The 24,225-nt window shown below is 38.0% G+C and overlaps 2 protein-coding genes across 5 annotated transcripts in view; one reads left to right on the forward strand and one right to left on the reverse strand.

The window, feature by feature from the left end:
- PFKP (phosphofructokinase, platelet) overlaps nucleotides 1-574 on the reverse strand; it is a 48,040-nt gene extending 47,466 nt beyond the window's left edge. For 2 of the 4 annotated variants that reach the window (XM_064444986.1, XM_064444988.1), the window contains exons 1-2: nucleotides 481-574; nucleotides 144-348 (exon numbers count right to left, since the gene is read on the reverse strand). In XM_064444986.1, the coding sequence (XP_064301056.1) occupies nucleotides 144-228 (85 nt within the window). In that variant the 5' untranslated portion in view covers nucleotides 229-348; nucleotides 481-574. The other 2 variants (XM_064444987.1, XM_064444989.1) reach the window with 1 other exon arrangement.
- Nucleotides 575-657: 83 nt separating this feature from the next.
- LOC135312194 (uncharacterized) overlaps nucleotides 658-24,225 on the forward strand; it is an 80,352-nt gene continuing 56,784 nt past the window's right edge. The window contains exons 1-2 of the mRNA XM_064445328.1: nucleotides 658-819; nucleotides 967-1,134. Of these exons, the coding sequence (XP_064301398.1) occupies nucleotides 658-819; nucleotides 967-1,134 (330 nt within the window). The remainder of the gene's footprint in view (nucleotides 820-966; nucleotides 1,135-24,225) is intronic.

Here is a 24,225-nt window from a genome sequence, read left to right on the forward strand (position 1 = left end):
TGTGCGCCTCCCCCTCCCTCATACCACCGCCCGAGGGGCCCGTCGGCCCCTGCCGCTGCCCCCGCTCCCCACCGTGTCCGCAGCTCCGCCACCCCATTTCTCCTCCCCGCCTCGCTCCCGGAGCGAACGGCGTGAGCAGCTACCTTGGGCATCGCCGCCGCTGGTCAGCACCCCGATGGCCTTCCCGGTGCCCGAGAGGTTCTCGAAGAACTTCGGCTGGTGATCCATGGCGCTGCGGGGGGCTGCGCCGGCGGGCGAGAGGGGGCGAGGTCGCTGAGGGAGCCCCCAGCCGCGAGGCTCTGCTCGGCCACCCGAGGGGCGCGTTCCGCCGGATCAAAGGCTTGGCCTCTGCGGAAAAAGAACCCGAAAAAAGCCCGGTGTAGGTGCGTATCTACAGGAGGGTACAGCTCTATAGGAAGAACGAGGGGAGGGGCTGGCTGTGTGAAAAGGCAAAGAGCTGAGGAGAGATGGGGAGCTCACATCGCAGCGACCCAACCGCCCGCCTCGCGCCGCGCCCGCCGACAGCCCTACGCGGCGCAGCCCGGCCCGGCCCCGCCCTCCAACGCCCCTGCAGGAACGGCGGCGGCTGACGGGCGGGCCGGGGGACCAATGAGAAGGCGAGGTGCCGCCTCGAGCGGCGGGCGGGGCGGGACGGTTATGCCGGGAGTGAGCTGGCAGGTGGCGGGGGTAGGGGGCGGCACTCCAGGTGGGGGCGGCGGGGCGGGAGTAGTGCCCGCGGCGCCGTTCCTTCCTCACGCGGCGGCGGTAGCCGAGGGGGGAGGGAGCTCTGCCGGCCGTGGTGAGCTCATCCTCCTCGCCGTAGCGGCTGAGTAACGCTGCGCGTTCCCGTGGCGCGTGCGGAGCCGCAGGAGCAGGCTCCCCGCGCGGCCCCTCCGCGGGAGCTCCCCGGGGCCGCCGCCGTTGCCGCGCCGTGGGCGGGTCCCGCCGGGATGAGGCCGGGGTAAGGCCCTGCCGCCGGCCGGGGGTGCGTGGCCCGGGTCAGGGGGCTGGGCCCGCCCCGTCAGCCTCGGCTGCGGCTGGCGAGCGCAGAGCCCGCAGTGCGTGGGGGCAAGCGAGGGGAGTTACCCCCGCAGGGCCCGCGTCGCTGGGCCTGCTCCGCGTGTGCCTTGTCAGGTAGGGAAACCCACAGGCCGAGGGCTCCCTTCGCTCTCTTTCTCACTCCTTTCACGTGTAAGTTGCTGCTGCGGCATTCCAAAACTGTAGTAGATGCTCAGGTGCAGGCAGGAAGAGGAAGTTAGTTCCTGTAAGTATTTACAGCTGAGAGGCTCGGGTTAAGTCTAAGGGAGCAACAGCGGTGAAGCAGTTGGGAGAAATTACTCTGGGTGGGAATCCCAGTCTTTCTGCCTTCCCTTTTGTTCTCCCGTTGTGCGCTGATGACTTTTCTTGGGGAGTGCTTAGTACTGGTAGAGAATTGCTCTCTGTTAAACTCAACACAATAGTTCTGCTGATCATAGCGATGTACATAGTAACAGAAACGGCTTAAGACCCCGATTTTGTTAATATAAGCAAATAAAGCTGTATTATCCCATATACAGTTCTTTGTGGTATTTAGCATAAGTAAAAGTATTTGCAGAATCAGGGGCTAAGTTACTTGCCCAAAATTATAAAGCAAGTCAAGGAGAGTCAGGTACAGCAGCAAAATGCTGACTCAAGTTTATATTTTAATTGCTGTAATAATTACTGGTTTTATTCAACATCTTCATCACATCTTGGACTTAATTCACATTGCAAAAATACACATGCTCATCCTGTCAACTTTCACACAGACACACACCAAAGTACAGTCATTTAAGTAGTTCAGTCAAAATTACTCATAGATAAATGTTTGAAGAAACCACACCTGGAAATAGATATGTATACCTAGAATGTGGGCAGCTCACGTTTGCAAATCTGCTTGGAGGCTAAAACAAGTGTGTGATTTGACAATGGAAAAGACACATTGCCAAATTGTTTGCATACCATGAACAATAGTGATTCTACAGGGAATTTGCTGTATTCTCTCCTGAATCTGAAGAGAGCTCTGAGTCATTGCTTATAATGAAAGTGAACTTCTATTATAGAAATATATAAACCCCCATAAAGTCCCACTCTGTTCAAACGGTTCTGGTCTGAACTGGAATCACATTAGTTTCTTGGAGAGTAGCTCTGTAAAAGCTAAATTAAGGTCTTTGAGTGATTCTGGGCTTGATCCAAAGCCTGTAAAATCAATAGGAAGGCCTTTGGCTAATATGAATTATTACGACTACTTTAAGATCATGGACTGGGGGCAGTTTGTCGTCTGAGCAGCACTTCGAGCAAGCTTTGTATTGGTTCGCTTTGGTTTGGTGCAGATGCTTAGCTGTTCTTTAGAATTGTCTTACTTTGTTTTATTCAGTGTAGCTAAAGCATTCACGCTGTGTCTGGAAGTAGACTTATCCCTCTTGCTTCCATATACAGCGTTGATGCTAAGGAGCTATTATTTTCTGAAAGGACTTTTTCTCCAATTGCTTTGCAGTACATGACGATCTTAAAAGTGGCGTATTTTTTTCACCCTTATCTAACTAGGATGCTGCCTATGATTTCACTGGTTTCATCATTTATTATAGCTACTCATTGGTCTTCAGCAGAGCTCTCAGGAAAGAATTTTATTTTGTCTGTGTCAAGCCATTAAAACAGAGGTGGGAGGAGAGGAAAGGACGTGGAACTCTCTGTTCCTGAGGCTGTCTTGATATACTTAAATACCTTCCAGCAATACAATTGCCTGTAATCTTAAAAGGAGTGAATTCTTGGCTTAAGTATTGAAGATTGTTGGAGAAAACAGTTTTATTTAACCTTGTGGGATACAGTTGCAATGCAGCTAGGTACCCGTGTATAAATCATACTGACATTAAGAGAATAGGCTTTTTTGAGAGATGGAAACTGATGATAAAGAAACTGCATATCTGAATAAAACCTCAGCAGGCACTCTAATTGTCCTTTTACTGTAACACTAAATGGACACAGGTGGGTTTTGACTCTTCCCTGATACTGACCATTGCAGATGCTCTGCTGCATCCTTTTCCCATTGCTTGTTTGTTCCCTGTGCCATCTAGATCAAGCCTATCTGCCCATCTTATTACTACCTAAGAAGACATGATTGACCCTTTAAAAATACTTTGGATTGCTAGCCACCTCAACTTGCTGTGCCAGTGTCGTTACACATGCTGCCTGTGAACTATAAAATGGTTCATATCATGGATGTAGTATCACAGGTGCACCCAGTACTTTATTTGGCACAACATCTTCCATTGAAATTACGTTAAACTAGGAAGAACAAGTCACATCCAAAAAGAACGAGATTACTGCATGAGTAACAGGGCTGAATGACTCTATTTCCAGCCAAATGAAACTCTTTTCCACAGCTAGACCTTTCATATGTGGATTCTCTGGCATCTAGTGGTATGTGAGCCCACACTTCAGGTTTGTCTGAGGCACTTACAGGAGCTGTCTGCTCTGCCCAGCTGTCATTTTTTCATGAGACTTCTGAATCATAAAGACAATTAACTTTTGCATATTCAACTTTTTAATATCATTAAAAAACAGAGAACAGAGAATGAGATGGAAGGATTTACAGAAATTCCAGCATTTTAAAATGAAACAGGCTAGTCATGGAATGGGCAGATTAGCATCAAAAGAAGGAAAGAAGTCATTGAGATATTTCTGGTCGGATGGTGACAGTGATTTCTTTAAGAGAACTGACTGCTTTCTTCCATTAATGCTACAACATTCCCTGGTCCTACATGTTGCATATAAACTCTTGTACTACTTGGCCTGCTTCCTATTTGTTTTCACCCTTCAATGTTGTCGTTCTAACAGTACAAATTCTGTAGCACAGGCCCTGGATTCTGTGGGGTTTTTATTCCATTTCTCCCTTGCATAATGACAGTCCTAGTGATGCTAACATACACAAGGGTTTCTTTATGCTAGAAATATAGGGTGTAAATGAGAGGAAATGTAGAGCTAGCATGAGACAAGAGATACAGGAAAATCTCAGATTTGAAGAAGGGACTTGCTATTACGGTTGGATGAGAAAGGAAGTGAGATGAGGGCAATGGAAAGCTAACACAGATTTGAGAAGGGGGCATGACTGTATCCAGAATAAGTAAGTCTTTTAATAAATATTCAAACAGGATTTTCTAATCTATTTTTCCTGTTTTCATCTCTAGTTGGTACTGATTTTGTTAGGGAGAGAGCAGCAATTAACACAGCCTTGGAGAGGAATTTACTTAAAACTCTTGGCCAATACAGACATTATGGAAAAGGTAATAAAAATATTAATCTTTTGCTTCCCAGTAGTCATATACAATTCATCAAAATAATTTTCACTGTAAAGATAGATAATATCCTGAGTCACTATAGTATCAACTTTTAAAGAGAGAGAGTTGTATCACTGGTCTATGAATGTCCCTGTTTTACACAAGGACAAAAACACTTGGTAACATACAGTAAGCAAGCATAAGCCATTTAAAATGCCCAAGTCAGTGCAAGAAGTGGGAAAGGGAGAACATGTCAACTATAAAAGATGTTTTATTTTCAGTGAGAGGTGATAATGTAAAACCTTACTGTGTTCATCGTGAAATAAAATCACTTATCAAACACCAGCTACAACTTCTTCATGAATGTCAAATGGCTGTTGCTTTGAACTTGCTTTACCTGACTCTTCTGTTGAGAGTTTAGGTACTAATCTACGGCATTAATAAAATTCCCACTAAAATCAAATGGCAGGACTTTTTAATGGTACTTGAATCAGGCCGTGTGTAAAAGAAAAGCACAAATATAATCCCTAAGTTTACTTAACTACAATGGTTCTTTATTAAAAAAAAGGCAATGATTGAGTAGTATTTTTCTAGAAGTCATTTCCTCTGCGATGTTTCTGTTTATCTCAGAATCTAAATAAACACCATGATTAAACAGTAGCACGTTAATTCCTAGCAAAAATATTTTGACTGGGAATGTTGTTATAAAACTTCAAAACCAGGAAGTATTGTTCAGCTCTTACTAGCTCTTGAAGTCTCTGTGTTTTTATGGCAAATGTTCTATACTTATATGGAAAATGTGTCAGTGTAGTCTTTAGGCTTGATAGTTATTTATTCCATGGTAAATTAATCTTTTCTTAAATGACACGTACTAAAATTTCTAATTTGTGCTCAGCAGCTTCATTATGTGTCATAGTTCTTTCTTCCTCCTTCTGCCAGCTGCTAAATTCATGGTTCAGTGCCACCATCAAATACATATTATTAACAAGCTATGTATTCCTAGGTTATCTAACTTTCAAACTTTGATTCTTTAAAAAAAAAGTTCTGAGCCACTAAATACGAACCTTTCTGTGGTTTGACATGACCTGGAGTCCACTTCTTAATTTAAAAGTACGTTTTTTCTTGTTTTATTGGGTAGGAAGATTCATGGCTGAGCTAAGCACCACCAAAAAATATTGCAGATGAAAGAGGATTTGTGTTATTGTGAAAGATATGTTGTGTCAAATATACTAGGTTTTGAGTAATTGAGCCATGCTAGTCAGACACGTATCATAATTGCTCAGCGGTTTAAAAAACTCAGAAAGAGAAAAAACTACCTAAGACACTTCATAAAAAGGAAACAGTGTGCTAATTAAATGGTTAATGAATCATACAATTGACTAAGTTATTTCTGCTGGTTTGGGGGAGAAGAATACGTAAGCCTTTCTTTCTCAACTAGAAAACTTCCACAGTGAGCCATCGTTTGGCGCCACAGGATAATTTGTAAGCTTGCTGTACTGTGAGCCACAAAAGGTGTATGTCTGGTTGGGAAATGGGTAGGGCCACATATACATGTTTGTAGCCCGCATTAAAAGGATATAGACAAATGGTGGTATTCTCAGAATGTGGTACTTCTGGAGCTTTCTCTTAAGCAGTGCAAATGGTCTTAAGACAAAGAGGAGATTTCTTACTATTTATGTGACGTGAATTATGTTTGTTTAATGCTCAATATAAAAATATGAACAATAACCTTACAACATTGTCTAGAACGCAGGATTTCTTTACTATAGATGAGTGCCCTATTATTATATGTTATTACCCTTTGTACAGTACTTCTGGATTAGTGAATACTTGTAACAGCTTCATCAGGACCGTTGGAGTCTCCTCATCCAGAAAAATGTCCTCCTGACTGATAAGGCAGATTGTGGAGGAAGGGTTCAATGTACTTGGGCAAAACTGATCTCAGGAGCGTCACTTTCTGGTCATACGCTGTAAATGTTGGACTACCTTATGTAGAAGGTGAGCGCTGTGGAATTTTACATGGAGGTCACTTCTGTTGAAGAGTGGACGATATTAAGGAGTTCTTTGAAGATTGTTATATCATATTGCTCAGCAGAGTTTGGTTGGAATAATGCTTAGTCTTTAGTTTCCGAAAAGGCACGTATACAGGACACATCAGCTAAGTGTTTATGTGGAATGGGGCCAAATGGACAATTTGGCTCGAAGCTGTCTCTGATTTCTTTCCTTGGCAGAATTGATGGAAATAACTGCAAAGGAAAAAATTCTGAAATAACTAGGGGAGATAAAGAAGAATTTACATTATTTGTGTAACTTATTATTGCTTAAGGAAAAAGTAACCTTTTCCCCTATTTTATGACCTTGGGGATCATTTTTATGCAGAAAAGAAAAACAACCAAAAAAACACAGAAATGCTTTTCTACTTAAAATTATGTACCCTTAATTATACTTCAAGATGTGGTACCATTAGTAATGATCTAATCTAATATAATTCAGTTGGTTTGGTAAGTGTAATTTCATTTCTAAATGTAAACTCTGATGTTCTATGAACATCATAATGGCAGTGCTCTTCAACGAAGGCTTGAATTTTATAATCTGGAATTAACATGACAGTATAATTAAGGTAACATAAATGTAGTTACACAGTCATTGATATGATGAATTAAAAATGCAGTCCCCCCAAATACTTGTATATGCAGCAGAACCCATGACACTGGAGAATTCTAGTTTGTCTAAAATTAAAATAATTGAAACTATGGTTTATGATTTGAAATCTTCACATGTTTTATAATACATGAGAGTTAAACAAGTGAATTTGTTCTCCATTACATTGTAAATACTCAACTTCCTACTTACTGTATGTTTTTGCATGTTCTAGTATTTTTATTAATTATATTAGTACTGATAAACAATGGATTTGATATATATTTCTGACAGGTTTCTTTTCCCTTTGAGGATAGATTTTGATCTTTACAATAGAGGTTATGCATATTTTCTCTGCAGTTTTGTGGCTTGCCCGAAAATGGAAGCTCCAAAAATGCTTAAAATAATCTAGGTGATTGTGGAGACTTCAGGCAACCATTTGTGATAGATTGCTCAGATAGATAGAATGATATATGACTGCATTTTTTATTGTAGCTGCTATGACCTTAGTCCTTCAAAGGCTCTTGTTATTCAGTGTGGTGGCTTAGTATTGGACTGAAAGAGGATTCAGTACTCAAAATGCCTGAACCTAATGAAAACATTAATTTGGGGGATTGTGAGATGGGGGGAGAATGTAACTGGTCAAAATAGAACGTATTGCAGAGTGTACAGGGCATCTTTGTCTCCTCCACAAACTACCTGGGGAGTACAGAGCTACAAAGTTGTATTTCTGCAGGACCAAGACGACTAGAAAAATAATTTTGGTAGTAAAGCAGATAGTGGGACCATCATTAGAGCTTGAGCATTAGCAGCCAGCCGTTTCTAAGAGAGATTACAAGTACTTAGAGAAAGCAATAAAGTTAGGTATTTGGTCCGAATAATTTGCACTTCAAGAAGCAGTCCTTGCCTTTGATTTTTTTTGTTGTTGGTTTATTCTGTAATGGTGCTGTGAATAATGCAAAGGTTGTTTCTTCAGGAGGACATATTCATTTTTACTTATACAGTTTCCTGGTCAGTCAATACCTCTTATTTCTTAGCATGCACTTGCTGTCTTACTCTTTCTCCCCCCAGTCTAGCTTTCCTTTTCTTAATTTCATTTATTTTTCCTCCATCTGTTTTGTTTTGCTCCTCCTTGCTTTCACTGCTTGCAACTTCCTTCTCATGTCTGTCTTCCTTTCTAGTGAATGCTGAAGATAAGAAGAATGTCAGGAGATTTTTCACTCCCATTGATAGTTTTAGTACAGTAGTTCACTGGTACAGATTTCATATTCTTGCTTCTAAATATTTGTTATTACACTGATTTGAGAGTATAACTGATGATGAAAAATACGGAATGTTTCCACTTGTGGAATGAAGAAAATAGCCTTTAATGACTAGCAGAGTCATTTTCATTTGCAGGAAGCCAGTCTGGATGCCTTATGCAGTGTGGTCTGTTTTCTTCCTGTGAAGGGAATTAATAACATCTTCTCATTTCTCCTTGTCGGCGAAATTTAAATAGCTAGCAATGATATATTTCATATTGATTTATTGTAAAATGCATTTTTTTGCATCCTTTGCTCAGAGTGACACCAGAAAAAGTCTTATCTCACATTCTCCAGCACCAAAAAAAACCGCCAAACCAAACCAAACCAAACCAAACATAAACAAAAACATATTACTCATACTAGAACCTACAGTTTAGAAATACTTGGACAGGCATAGCTGAGAAGTTAAGTAACATATTTAAACTGTTGAACAGAGCTGAGAAAAAAAAACAGTTTGTTTTTGCTTTTATTTGGAGAGTTAAATGTTGTAAACTTATATGGAGTATGTAAGAGTATGTGCTAGTGCTAAGAACATAGTAAATATCTGGCTTCTTACGTACTAATTTTTTTATTCTGTACTTGTGTTATTTGGATTACTTGGATTTCCTTAGAATTCTAGTAAAGAAAAAATTGATTTCTCTGATTGTTTATGCAAGTGACCAAAGTCCTTTTATGATATGTTTGAGTAATACCATTAGGATCACTATGTGAGAATAATCGGTTTATTGTGAATAAACTGAATGTGATTGTTGTGATCAGATGTAAGTGGAGCATGTTTAATATTTGCAGTCAATTATCTTAGGTTCATCATTTCCCTTCCAGGAAGGCAGTGTTTCTTTGACATTGAATGCTTCTATTTGCTGCTGAGTCTGAATGCCTCACACAATATCTTGTCTTTAAAATATGAATGTTGTGTATTAAATAGTTGCTTTAAAAAAAAAGTAAAGAACTGCTGAAAGAACAGGTACAATAACAACAGCTCACTGGAGACATTAAAAAGAAAATCCTTCTTACTGCAAAGGAAAATGAATATTCTACATAGATGCAAAATTAACTCTTTAATTAACATCATATAAGGTTATCTGTCATGGTATTTACTCTTCATTATTGCTTTTGTGAATTCAGAACTTGATCAAATTAAATGTCACTCACAGCAGCAGCTGGCTCAATTTTGTGACATGCTGGAATGGATTCTAAAGGAGTAGAAGTCAGTGGGAGTTTGAGAAATAACGTGTGGTGGGCTAGAAGGGGATCAACTGAATTCCAAGGCAGGAGGCGCCCCATGAAGTGTTAGTAGTTTTTTTAGCCACTTCTGGGAAGTTATGGTCTAGATCTTCTAGTCTGCCTCCCTGATACACTTGTCCATAGCCAGTCTAATTTCTCTCAAAGGTCAAGATCTGCTCCTGTGAAGATTCATTCAGTTTTAGTGGCATTAGGTGATGCTCACCAAGCCTGAATCAGAACCCTGTGGCAAAGTGCTTCCATTTTCTAGGTGACTGAGGGGTATAGGAATGCCCATCCTATCCCTGAAACAATTGTGCTGCAACGCCATTGTCCTTATCTTGGGATGCACAAGTTCTTAAGCATCATGCATGTGCCATATAAATCAAGCAAGTGGCTGCCTTAGGAAACCCTGATACTTTGCCATATGTAGGTCCAGACTAGGGTGGATTACTGAGAGTTAAATGAGCAGAACAGAGGACAAAATCAATCACGTCAGGATAAGTAAGACAGGAACAGAGGCAGCAGAGATGGTGTCTGCTAGGGAAAACATTTTAATGCTTTCTTCACCGTCATGTTGCCACCAGTAAAAATAATTTATCAAGAATCACAAAAGAATGTGAACTGCTCTGAGGAATATTCACTTTTCTTACAACTTCTACCTTGGAATTTTTCAAGACCTGACTGGACAAAGCCCAGAATTCAGTGTTGGCCCTGCTTTGAGTAGGAGGTTGAATTTAGGACTTGTGAGATCCCTGTCAACCTGAATTATTCTATGATTCTATAATTCTAAATTTTATGCTATTTTGTAAATTACTAAGAAGATGAATGTGTGTAACAGTTCCTTAGTTGTATGGATTAGAAGGCAAGTATTCATATGTCTTTAAGTGCATTTACAAATAAGCGGATGAATGAAGGCATACATTTCTGAATAGTTTTTCTTTTATTTTGGAAAGGTAGAACCTTTGGTTATTAAAAGTATTCAGAAGCTATTGTTTTCTTCTTATTTCCAAAGTTCATTGCATCCAAGTGCTAGAATGAAGAAACAGCTGTTAGAAATGAAGGTGCAGAAAATTCTTTCCAAGACAACCGGAATGCTACTGATCAGTCTTGTTCTTTATGCTTCTTGTCGTTTGTACTTCCCTTCTGAAAATAGTTTTCTTTTGTTATTGTTTCACTGGACTTCAGTCTCTAGCTGTCACTGGACTCAATGCTTTCACAGAAAAATTTAAATAGAAATTTATTGTCAGAAGCAAATAAATGAAGTCCCCGCTCCTGTGCACAAGGTAATTAAGTACTGTTTTGTGTCTGTAAAAGTTGGAAACATAGTTCTAGTAGCTTTCCTTAATAGTAATCATGTCCAGTGCCATGGATCAGGTCCTGTGCCACAACCCCATAGCATGGAGAAACCTTCTCTGGGACAACACAGAAGGAGATTGTTCCCCTACCAGTGTCACATATTTGGGGTAGTGAAGCTCTGATTTATTTTTTAAATTTTTATGATGAGGGAAGGTTGGAACAGGTCTCACAACTTTGCTTTCACAAGTGTTATGGTACAGCTGTCTTCAACTTCTTTTTCCAGGGAATTGGAAGGTCCACATGACTGACGTCTTGCTCTGTACCCCCAGTGTAGGATGTGGCAGTACTCTGTGGTATGGCATAGCATCTTGCACGAAGGCAAGAGTGTCACTTGCAGGCTAAAAATATCTGAAGGAGGTTACGCACATGGTTAGACTGCCAGCTGAGTTGCAGTTGCTCTGCAAATATTTTTGTTTTAAGAAAGAACCAGTCTAGTTTTAGAAACTTGGGATTCTGAGAGGAAACTTACTGAGCAGCCGACAGGGTGAGTAGCAGCATGAGTCAGTGCAAGGCTGTGATTAATGAACAAACACTTCATAGTTTGAAGAGAGTCAAACCCAGGGGATGCATAGATATCAAGGGTAAGGAATCGTTAGAAGCATGGAGAAGCCAAAATAACTGAAATTGCAGTAATTTTCTTTGTAATTGTTAGGGCTATAATTTCCCCAAAAGTCGTGCACACTGGCAAGAGCCACAGTCTGTGCTGCCGCAGATAACGTGATCAAGTGATAGGATGTCGCTATAGAGTTGGGGTAGTAGTAAAAATGAAACTGAATATAACTTGTAGAGTGGGTCTGACAGTAGGCAGCCAAATCTGGAGCAGCAGTGTCTTACATGGTATCCTCGGGCAACCGTCTGTCAGCAAACACTTGGTCAAAGTGTATTAACAGCTCAGCATATGTCCAGTACAAAGAACATATATGGGAAGATTTGTACTTTGTTCCTTTATAGTTGAGCTAATTTAGTTTTACAACCATTCCAACCTTGTAATGAGTTGGCATGGTCATGTTTGCAGTGCAGGCTCTTCTCTGGTGTGGGTTAGGCCTTCAAGTTAATTTTCATTTGCATGAGATAACAGCCAGTTACCTGCAAGTTATAAAACATTTCTTATTTCCTTTTTTCCTTATGCCACCCAGAAATGGAACTGCAGTTTAGTAAGATCATAGGAGCTCGAGGTAGAAATGGTTGGCTTGGCCAGCTATCTGATATCACAATACAAAATTATTTTTCCATACTTTATTTTCTAGTAACTTAGTATTTCATTAACAAGCACAACTATTAAAACTTGAGCATTTTTTTGAAGAAGTGGAAATTTGGTAATGTTGTAGTATCATGGTGAGTGAAGCAGTAAAAGTAAATAAGAAGGAGCAGCATGTTGTTGTAAAATCCTTAAAATCTTTTTCTCTGAATCTTTTAGGATTATGTAAAGTAAACTAAGCACTTTGGTTTAGGATGCCAATTGTGCTTTTTTTTTTCAATTTTGATTATGGCAACAAGGTTGTCACATGAAGTGTGTATTTGTTAACAAAGTTCAATAAAACAATACAAAATTATCCCATCATCAAAGCACCATAGAGTATTAGAATTTTGATATGTCATGGAATCTCACTTACACAAACTTAACTCCTTAAGCTAAATGGCAAGCTGTTATGATTGGCAGTGAAGGCAGGTTCTCTGGAGTATAATTCAGAGCAGCTATTTTTTTCACGAACAGATAGCTTCCCTGTTTGTGACAGTCCTTGCTATACCGATTTTTTTTTTCCTCTTGTGAGTATGTCTCAGAGGGAACACGACATAAAAAGGCAAAGCAGGGCTTCTTTCTTCTGATGCTGTGGTTAGCTCAGAATGCTCATAGCACCATGTAGGTCTTTAAACTGAAAGGCATGAGGCATGTATTCTGATTAAATTATAGAAACTGGTGTATGGTGCTCATTTCTCCTTGTTTTTAGCTGTAAGATCATGTTAAAAAGCTGATCACTACTGTTTTCCTAATGTTGCTTAAACGGCTCAGTTGCTGTAGCCGGATAAAATCACCAGTGGGGAAAAGTCTCTCATTCCTGACTTTGTCTCACACTATTCTTCCATGTTACTCTTGAGATGCCTCTGTGCAAATGGAATGTTTGAAAACTTCAAACTTTAAATGACTAATGTATGTTTTGTTTGTTGTATGTGAATAACATTAATATCTCCATTTTCACTTGTGCCTGCTATTCTTGCCATTCCTTTTCATTTCCTGTTCTTGCCAGCTCCTTTTCTCCTGAGTAATAGATTGGTTGAGGACAGCTACAATCTCTTAGTATATTGGATGCTCTAAAATACACACACTGAATCTGAGTGACAAACCCAATGATGTAAAGCGCTTCACTGAATTAATTAGTTCAGGCTATGAGGAGGGTACCACTTGACTTTTAATGTGGTGTCGATTGTCTGATATAGAATGAGGAAGAATTTAAGATCGAATTACATGGCATGGTATTGGAACAAGCTGCAAAAATAAGAATGCAGGCATACATATCTTCAAAGGCATTGTGGAGCTACATGTATGTTGGGAAGAGTGACAGTTCTTGTCTCTTCCATAAGTTGGAATTGGAGACTCATTAATAAATCTAGTCTCAGTAAAAATGTTATTTAATACAACCTATGAGTCAATATTGTCCCATGAAATATGTTACTAACTTAAAATATTGTGTTTAATACATCTGAGGATGTCGCACGTCTTATATTTATCAAGGCTATTACATAGGAATGAGATTTTACACATGCTCTTATGATGAAATTTTGAGTATGAATACTCAACTGGTGCAAGAAACTATTAACTTTTGCTATTAAGAATTCCTCTTGGCAGATAAAATCAAGTTTTCTGGACTCAAATAGTTGTGATAGAAAGCAATATTTTTAAGCTTGAGCATACTAGTGACTTCAAATGGAGGAAAAAATATATCTAGTCTATTGCAAAAGTGCTGTGTATATAGTCTGCTTGCTTTATTTATATTCTGAAATACTTTTCTGTTGAAATACTTTGTAAAAACATATTAAATGAGACAATGTATATTTAGTCCTGTATCTACAGCTTTCTGAGACAAAGGATAGGTTGTTTAACATGATCATTCTTTCATGTATTTGTCTCTTCAATTTAAAAATTTTTCTCGCCCTACCTCCCCCTTTTTTTCTCAGTAAACAATTAGTGTTTTAGAAGGTGCTGAATAACTTTTGTCTTTTTTTCAAAGCATAAAATCCTTTAGCAATTCTAATGCTGTTTTCAGGAAAAAAAAAGTTAAACCACTCATGATAGTGAGTGGTGTGTTGGTATTTTTTGACTCACATTGCATTTTTGCTGTATAAAATGAAGATTGCTGTCAATCTCCTCTACACTGCCTAAGTGAGGAACTGGCACTATTATCTCTAGCCCAAGCTTATATCCTGTCATGGCCAACATTTTAAATCTAGCTCAGGTATTTTTGTACTACCCTGTGCTGTAGAGAGATGTCCTCAGAATGGTCCTTAATGGAGACCTTATGCCAAGGCTTGTCCAAACCTTTTGTCACTACCTGGCATACACAGTGTATTGTGGCAATGGTTTGTGGTTGTTTTCCGCCAGAGAGAAGACAGAGGCTTCTTAGTTTCATATATTCCTTTACCTTGCCCATATGTCTGCAAATACACAGAAAAATGTGCTCCTATGAAGAGAAGGCAGGTTGTTTTATTCATTGAACATCTATGAATGTTAGAAGTTGGCAGCTTTTCCAGCAGGAATTAAAAGTGTCTGTCTTTGGCTCCTACTTGAAATGCACAGTGTTGCTGCTAGATGCCTAAAGATTTCCTAATCCTAATACTTCTTCTGCTATCGCAGGAGAATGGGATAGATATTTTTAAAATGATGTATTAATCAAATGATTCATTCACTGAGACTTTAAAGACCAGTGCATCTCTTTGCTCCTTTATTTTTGCAAAGTTCTTTTGTGTGCTTACGTTTTCTGCATTGAATATTTTAAATAAGTGGTGTTCTTGCTAATCTGATTAAAATAGGTTATGGCTGTTGTTAAAATAAATACTCAGACAGATGTATTTACATAATAATTCTACCCTAACTCAGTTTACAAATGTCTACATGTTAAGGAATAAATAAAACAATACGTATATTTTTTTTTACTATATTCAAGGAAATACATTAAGAAGGTAGGGGTAAGACAATTTAAAAAATTTTTTTAGAAATTCTTTTTAGGTATTTAATGCCATCAGTACGTATAATGTGCTTACACTGGCAGCATACCTTTTATGATGGAAAGGTTGGATCCACATCCAAACTACTGTAATATATATCAATATCTGCCTTAGAATGTGGTAGATGCAAAAGCACTTTCTCAGTTCAAAGATGTGGGAATTTTCTTCATTATTTTAATTGATTATTTGTATTAGCTGAGTTTATTAGTTGAAGAAGTTTGATTCTTGTATTGATAACTATGTGACTTCGAGGGGTTATTTTTTTTCTTCTGGAACACTGCCTGTACTCTCTTTGCCCACTGATCTGTGACATGGGTCTCAGTTGAACAAACAGCATCCAATTCAGACTATGCATGAATATGTCAGTGTAATGAATATGCCGTGAAAGGTTATCAAAACGTTAAAACTGTGTTTGTGCTTAAACTTGGTGACAAAGCAGTAGATCTAAAGGAGTTAATATTGACTACCTGGTTACTCTCATCTTTCTTTGTAAAAGACAAGGCTTTTTTTCCAAGTCAATTTTGAAGGGAGAGCTGAGGGGATCTTGAGGATTTGGGAAAGTCATATTGAAGTGAGGTGGTGGGCTGCCTGTGAAGGCTCAAACCAGATTAAAAAAAAAAAAGTTCAAGAATGGTAAGGAAATGAGACAGATATGGTATTACAAATATTTTTACTCTTTTCATCCCTGTGGAGTCCAAATTAAGTATGACTATTAAAATCTTTTGCAAAGTCTCCTGATTTGTTTCAACATCTGCGTTTCTCTGAACAGGCAGTTTGAAAACCAGTGCCTAGAAATCTGGAACCACAGGAATAAGGCTTATTTCACTGCAAAAAGATGTTACAAAACACTCATCATTCACAGCACCCCTCCTTTCTATTCTTCAAAACTATCAGTTTCATAGATGGTATCTTCTTTTACAGGCTTTGAAATAATCAGTGAACTCTTTGGAAAAATGTGCCAGTATTCAGTGCTGCCAGTGCCTGTTAGATACGATGTGAGCATTTAACGGTGTTTCGTTTCGTTTAGGGTCTTGCCTGTGTAATGGAATACAGAGGTTTTTGTTTGGTTGGTTAATTGTTGTTTATCTATATTATTGTATATCTATAATTTACACATGGAAGATCAAACTGAAGTCTCAGAATTCTTAATGAATGATTCTGGAACATGGCAGCATGGTGTTGTGGAAACAGGCCTATCTTTTCACACATGAATGGCTAGGTACCCTTGTAACTGCAGTGCAAATGTGTGGTATGAGATGTGTGTTGGAAAAGCATTAGGCTGTCATAGGTTCATATTCCCATAACTTGATGAATGTACTGTGAAATCAAGTAGTGTAACTGATATGATAATTTTTTAGCCCGAACACAAGATTTGAAGGGCCGCATCTATGATATCTGTTTTATGAAAAATGTCTCCCTTTTTTTGTAAAACAAATAAACACAAACATATTTACATGCTATTTTGCATCCTTTTTATTAAGGCTAAAGTTATTATAGTAGTTTAGAAAAAATATCTTGACAAAAATAAGTTAAACAATTTATGGTTTTAAATAGGAACTATATGTATACTACTTCCTTTCATTTTTAGAAAAATAGGATAATTTATCTTGACATGACAGTAGATCCTCAAAGTATTTGATGGAAACTGACTTTGCTAAAGTGTTGCTCTTTTCTTGAAAGAGTAGTTCTCAATTCTTTGAAGTATCTCTCTGGATCGTGCATGGATCTCTTGCCAAGTGCAGTGATCATTTGACTGTGAAAAAAAGATTATTAAGAAGTGTTTATTAGCTGTTTTGTAAAAAAGACATCCAATATTATGGCAAGCAAAATGTCAATTAAAAACAAGAATATAATAATTTATTCAGAATAAATTTAAGAAAAAATGGAGAATAACTTTAGGAGGTCTAGTTAAGAATCAAATGTTCTTTGGTAAATGAAATGATCACTGCTTTTCCAGGTGAAATAAATATCATCAGATGAATGGCTAATCCTGACGCATGTGATCTAAAGTGTTTCTGAAAAGGCACAGCCTACTATGGGGTGCTGAATTAAAATTAAATGTTTTGTTAAAGCCTGTGATGATACATTGACCTTGAAATGGATGTGGGCCAAAAGATTTTGTGTGAGTGAAAATCCGTGGTGTGTGGTAATGGGGCACAATCCCACAGATTTGTACAGCTTTGATCAGCAGAGGGACTGCTTGTATAAGAAACTCTTCTGTATCTTTGAAATTCCTTAAAGTGAGCTAGAAGTAAAGAAATAGCCTACTTACCCTGGCCACAAATTTATCCATTTTCTTGAAGCAGTCTTTCACTATAGATTCATGGATAACGTTAAGTCTGGACTTCAGCTGTTATTTTAATGGAAGAGAAAAGAAACTGTGAGTTTGAACAGTGAGAAGTAAATAGAAGTTCAGCATGACTCAGTAAAACAGCACCCTGTGATAGACATGGTCATGACTGAGAGCATCGTAATGCTTCTGTCATAGGCAAGCCTACTGAATGTGTTAAAGGTAGCGTAGCACACACTTGCGATGTCTACAAAACGATCAGGAAATTAATAAATGAATGTTCAAAGCAAGGTAAGGGGTAGATGTATTCTCACAGAACAAAAAAATCCGGATTTTGTTTACGTATACTGTGTGTGAAGGAAACTGATTTCAAAATAACTGGTGGTCATTTGACACATGATGTTACCGATGTACTTATGTGATTATGTTCATTCATTAAAAAAAAAAAAAAAAAACAAACAACATGCTCAAGTAAGCACTAGTTATTATCCTTTGTTGCACACACCTTGTCCTGGGGTCTGGCCTGATCAGAAGCAGCAGTGTGGTTTTGGAGCTCAGTGTTTCTGTGCTACGGCTGAGGCACATGTCTAGTCACGGAAACCTCTCTCTCATGGAGAGAAGTGCAGTGGGTTCCCTCCACAGTGGCACAGAAGGGTATATTAGGGTGTACATTTGTATGCCTAGGTTTGTTCTCCTGCATGTTTGTTAGCAAATCTGGTGCCTGCTATAATAAATTTGAGGCTTCATTCTCTGTAAATAGTTCTTAAGCTGACCCCAGCTGAATGAGCTATTTGTGCATATGTTTAAGTAGTTTACTCAGCTGAAATAGGCTGAATGAAGATCTAAATATTTTCCTGAAGTGTTTTGCATACAATTTGCACGTAATTCTTTAAGTTATCTTGTTGTCATGGTTTTAGCTGGGATAGAGATAATTTTCTATGAGGCTGAACCACGACAATTGTCTTGACACAAGTCATAAGTGGTTGAAGACAACAAGCACATGAAATTGATATTTCCTGAGAATAGTAAGTAGTTCTGTGTAGAACTAGTGCAGCCTTTAAGGAGAAGCAAGTTAAATACTGGTTTAGGCACATTTTTAGGCCTCACATTGCAAAATAGCCCACGTGTGTGAATTTAAAACTGTCTGTATCATACAGGTCAGTAAAAGTGCTGAAAGATGCCTGGCATTACTTGCATACAGGTGTTTTAGATGCCGTTATTTGAAAATGTAGTCTTTAAAGTTTTCTATCATGTTTTCAGCATGCATGTTATCACTTTTATTGAATATCATGCAGTATAAAAAAGTTATACTTACACAAGTTTTGAGCTGAGCGTGAGCTTCATACATTCCTCTTAGAAAAATGTTCTTGTTTTGAAAAGGAGTGTCTGCTCTCTTGAAAAACTCAGCGATTTCATGCACTATGTGAACAATGGCTGCATTGTCATATTTAACCTAAGAAGACAAAAACCAAATATAGACAAATTTGGTTTCTGAAGTTTGCATTGAAATTTCAGTTAATGACACATTTTTCAATGGCCTGAGTCTGGTTATCGTAAGTTCTTAAACAGTTTTCACCACATTCTTGTGCTATTCTAAAATTTTTAGTACAAAAATTAGAGGAAGTAATATTCATTGCAAAGATGGTATTTATTTGAAAATCGGGAATTGTATGTGCAACTTCCAGTTGCAATTCTTGCTTTCATAAGGTAGACTGCTATTTTGTAATGTAAATATATCTTGCATTTTTGGACTGCATTGATATTCCTGGATATATACAATGTACAAGGAATAGTCAATAAGAGGCCAAGAATCAAAAGCAGATCTTTTGAGTTCAGACTAAGAATGTGCAGCTCTTTCCTCCCAAGCACAGTACATATCTGATGAAGGGGAGCTCCCTCTGTCTCAGAGAAGATGGAAATACAAGAGATGCTGATAATGCTGTCTGTCCCTTTTGTTCCATGGTTGTGTTTTAGAAGCTCTATTGAAGAGATGATCTGGAAGTGGGCTGAATGAATTGCTTTGGTGCGGTAACACACTCTCAACCCAGGAAGTACCTTTTTATTTTGTGGCATTGCAGACCTGGACTGGAAGTGAACCATGCACATAAAGTGCATGTGCAGAGTTGTATGTAAAATTACCCCTGCAGTACTTTTATGGGGTCTGCTTCTGACTGAAACTGAAGTTGGCATGTGGTTCTGGTAGTTTCTAGGCTACCAGACTGATTCCAACTAATTTCCCGCTTTAAACAGCAGGACTGACAAAAAAGCATCTAACCCTTTTCTTGTAAAAGTGGCATTGTAACTTTAATAGGAAAAGCAAAACACTGGCAATTTCCATAAGTAACCTCTCAGGGAAAAGAATTTGGACTGAAAAGTCAACAGTCAGATTTATCATTTAAACCTGTAATTTAGTATGCCATAAATGTAATGTAAAAGTCTCATGCAGGGTGCATAGGCTATGTGAGATAGAGCTGTTACAATGAGATAATGTCGAGTATGTATCTTTTTATACTTACCGCTTTTAGCATCTGCTCAGGGAAACACAGATCTTCATTGCTGACTTCCTCACACTCCAAAGAATAACCTCTTGTGTTCTTAAAGAAAACAGTGTAGAAATTTTAAGCATGTGCAAAACCAGGTTTATTATGGAAACAATCATAGAAGAGTTCTCTAATCAGCTGGTCTCTTAACAATGTAGTATGTGAATGACTACATCAATAGAGGACACTATATATCTCATGAGGTTGTGTGAAGGACATTCATTTGCTTATATGTTCCCAAGCCTATTTAAAATGGGTGAAGTAGGTGCTTGTTACCTATTTCACCTTTCCTCAAATGTTGGGAAAGGAAGCATGCTTTCCACGTACTGATTTGCAAAAACACCTTCAGAGGGTATTTGTACCAAAAACTTTATGACTGTGGATGCCCCTTTCTTTGAGTGGGATTATGTCAAGGTAAAATAATTTATGGTGTTATGGTTTCAGCTGATGCCGATTAGCAGGAATCACAGATGACTGGGTACTCTGAAACATGTGACTTCCGTGTGGAGGACATGGAGCTCTTCTTGGGAAGGCACATAGATGTCATATATTCAACAGGATGAGTTTGAATTAAAAAAATCTAAATTTAAGATTTTTATCTTTGTAGAGAAGGACATCTGGCTCGTATTTTTTAATGATGTAAAAAAAATTGTAATCAGGCAATTACTGCACATTTGAGAATTCCTTACACCTAAACTGAAGAAAGACTGAAAACTACAGCTATAGATAGATCATGACAATATTTTAACATTGACTTACCAGTTGCTCAATATCCTTTAAGAGCTCACTCCACTGTATGTTTTCAAAGCACTGATGACCGTTGCTTTGGTGATTACCAAGGGATGTAGCTATAAGGCAGACAGTTAAGAGGAAGAAGCAGCTCCCAGGGCAAGACATTGTCTAGTTCTGGAACCATAAGAAGAAGACAGAAGGCTTAATAGATTCAGGATGGTTTTACAGTCCTGTAGAGTCACACAAGCACAGCTGATCATTTGCTCCTGCTTGTTCACTGTTACTCTGTATTTACTGATGTGCTCCGATAGGCCTAATGAGTTCAGATTTTTACAGTGGAAATTAATTGATAATAATTTCAAATTATTCAAATCAATAAATTGAAAGTTTAAAATGTTTATCCAAGTATAAACAGAAAAAAAATCATATAAGAACCTTTTTTATACTATTTGTGTAATAAGTAAATGGTTGTAATTGTTTTTTAAAAATCCTATTCTGATTTTCTGAAATACATATTTTCTATATGGATAAACACAATATCTAGAAAACTGGCATTATTTACTATAGTAAATTTGACTAAATGTAAACTATTGCCTACTAAATAATGAATAAAAAAATAATTTAGTTTTTTCCCCAGCAGTTTGTTGGGTAGTAATACCTGTAACCTTGCTACTTGTGACTTGTAACATGATTTAAAGCAATTGCTTCTAAATGTAAGGCTATATTTTAGTCAGATTTTGTTTTCATAAACCTCATTTGGTATTGTACTAGTAAAGGAAGAAGGAAAAGTGAAATTAGTAAATTAATCTTATCTAGAAAAACCAGCAATAAAATCAAAGAAACCTACCTTGTGGATTATAGTCAGCTCCTGACTGTGCACGCCTGTAGGGCTCCTGGGGTACCATTCTGTCAGCTATCTCAGTCCCTTTTAAATGCTCTTCTTCCACTATTACAAACTTCTGACCACCTCCTCACAGCAGCTGATGCAGAGTGAAACTTCCTTCTTTCAGTATTCCATCCCTGCAGGTATGCTGATTTCCAGGCAACAGAGAGGTTTGCAATATGTGGGTGGCATGAGGCCACATTTTAAAGTTTTCTTTAAACAGATAAAAACTTGCTGGCTGAAGTCTATAGAACAAAATGTTAATGTTTATTTCACTTGATTTTACCAACATTATAATTAAGTTTGCAAATATTCACACACAGGTGATAAAATATAAAACTCACAGTTCTTCAGTATGAACAAATACTGTCTTCTATGAATGTGAATGCAGAATTTCATATAACTTACTCCATGTGATTTATATTTGTATAAGTAGTATTGAACATAATAGTAAAAATGTTTAACTGTACTCATTCTGTGTGAACATCTAACTTTATAGTTCTATATTCACCTTCAAACGCAAAATACAAACACGTGTGCACGCATATAGGTATGTCACACACATAGACATACATATACAGATGTGTAACTTCCCCAAGTTACACCAAGTACTATGAAGTAATCAGCGTAAGTTTTCATTGGCTGTAGGTTGGAGGTACTGAAGAGAATTAAATTCCAGGAAAGCTAATCCCTAGCAAACTAGAAAATATCTTAATAATAGTAATATATTTTCATTAAATTTCCTCACTGGGCTTTTAAATGCCATTAAAACCCAAAGCAACTCCAGCATCCAAATGTGCTGTTCTTGTTATTTCATACCTGTCTGAGGTTACTCTGTGATAGTTTGTCCAAATATTAAGCAGTGCATTACTTGCAGACAGAAAGGATTTTGTACCAGGTTTTTAAAGGTTTTTTTAGCTTCATTGGCTTGTAGTTTTAAAAGTCACTAGATATCTAACATCCAACTTCTAGAAAGCTCATTAAGATCATATTTGTTGTATCTTTCATCTAGCATTTTGTCAGTTTGTCCCTTTACAGGGTACCTCCCCATCTTTAATAATGGTACTTTACTAATGCTAGTGGATGTCCGTTCTCTATGTGCCATTCATAACTCTTCAGGAATTGTAATAAGAAACCTAAATCTGCAATTCAGGGCAAAAAATAAGAAAAGTCATAATTTACTGATTACTGATTTAAACCTCACCGTGCCTTTCTTAGCGTTCAGCGCAGAAAATTGCTTACTAGTTGGATACTCAGTTTCAATAAACCATATAAAGGAACTGTTCTGAAATTCTAAAATGGTGGATCCTATTTATAAGATTGAAAATATTTGTTTCCCTTTGAACCGAGTAACTCTGTAAAAATGTTTTAAATAGGCTGGATGGTACTAAATATATATTACTCCATGTAGAGGGAAGCATGTTAGGTAAGTTTCACGATCTAACACACGTTATGTACGTTAAGGTAAATATCCTTAAACAGTGGTGCCCTAAATTTTTCATGTCATATTTAGTCTAAGGTTTGCTTTTGATTCAAGATCAGTAAAAATTGGAAAATATATGTTGCATAGTACATCTTCAATGACTTTCCATAGGAAAAAGTTCAGAGAAGCATTTCGGGGGAGGAGGAGGAGTTGCATGAAAATTGCCTACACCCCTTATCTTTGTCTTCTCATTTCTTCCTTTTCCCATTGTGTCTCCTTGAGAGATCAAGACTGTGGAATAGAAGATGCACAATGATTGCTGTGTAGTATCTTGTGACTAAATCATAACTATTCTTTCTAGAATTTTATTGCACCTGCAATAATATTCAGTTGGACAACTTTGGAGAGAATACTCAAGGAAGGAGCGCAGTGGGGCTGCAGCTAAAAAAAGTCAGCTTTCAAAAGATATTTATTTATGTTATGTTTGTTAATAAAGGTTCTTTCTCAGAAGACTGATGAAATAACCATATTGTGAGCCTGCAGTTCACCTCTGTGAATGTTTGTAGTCATTTGTCTGACATTGACATAGGAATTCAAATATGTCCTTTCAGGGGGAAAAAAAAAAAACCACCCAAGAAAACGAAGAGAGGAAACACCACATTTTTTTCTAGCTGTGTAAATAATCTTATTTGAACCTACAAATCTTTCAATACCAGATTTTCTTTAAATGTATTCTGTGTAAAATTAGACTATCTTAGGGAGAAAAGCATAGATACTACGTGTTTGTTGTTAGAGTGATAGGCATTTCTTGGTCTGAAAGACGACTGGCAGATGTCTGTGTTTGAAAATTTGCCACTTAATTTTTTTCTACCCTGGTTAGCTTTCAACATTAGGCTTCACACTTCAGGATAATGTTGTAATTTCCTTTTGTGCACTTGAACCCCGTGAATGACCGAGGCTAGGAATCTGAAATGCTTTAGCTTTTTCCCTTTAATGTTCTCTCCCTCTATTGTGGTTTTCCTTTTACAAGGTGCTCAGCAGTGATGTGGTAAAATTTTTGCTCTGCTGTCTTTCTAATTAAAGTGTTTGCAAACAAACAAACAGTCCTGTAAAAGAATTAACTAAAGAAAAATATTTCACAGAATATTTATTGAACATAAGAACCATAGTCTTTGTTGTGTTTTGGCCCCTTTCTGCTGGTTTGGCAGCAGGTAGTTTTTTCGAAGAGGTGAGGGAATACTGTCAGTATCGCTATGTAACTATAAAATCGCATTCTCTTCGGAACTGATGTATGTGGGAGAGGTGTTTCCGTTCCAA

This window comes from Phalacrocorax carbo, chromosome 2, assembly GCF_963921805.1.
Source record: "Phalacrocorax carbo chromosome 2, bPhaCar2.1, whole genome shotgun sequence".
NCBI classification, from domain to species: Eukaryota; Metazoa; Chordata; class Aves; order Suliformes; family Phalacrocoracidae; genus Phalacrocorax; species Phalacrocorax carbo.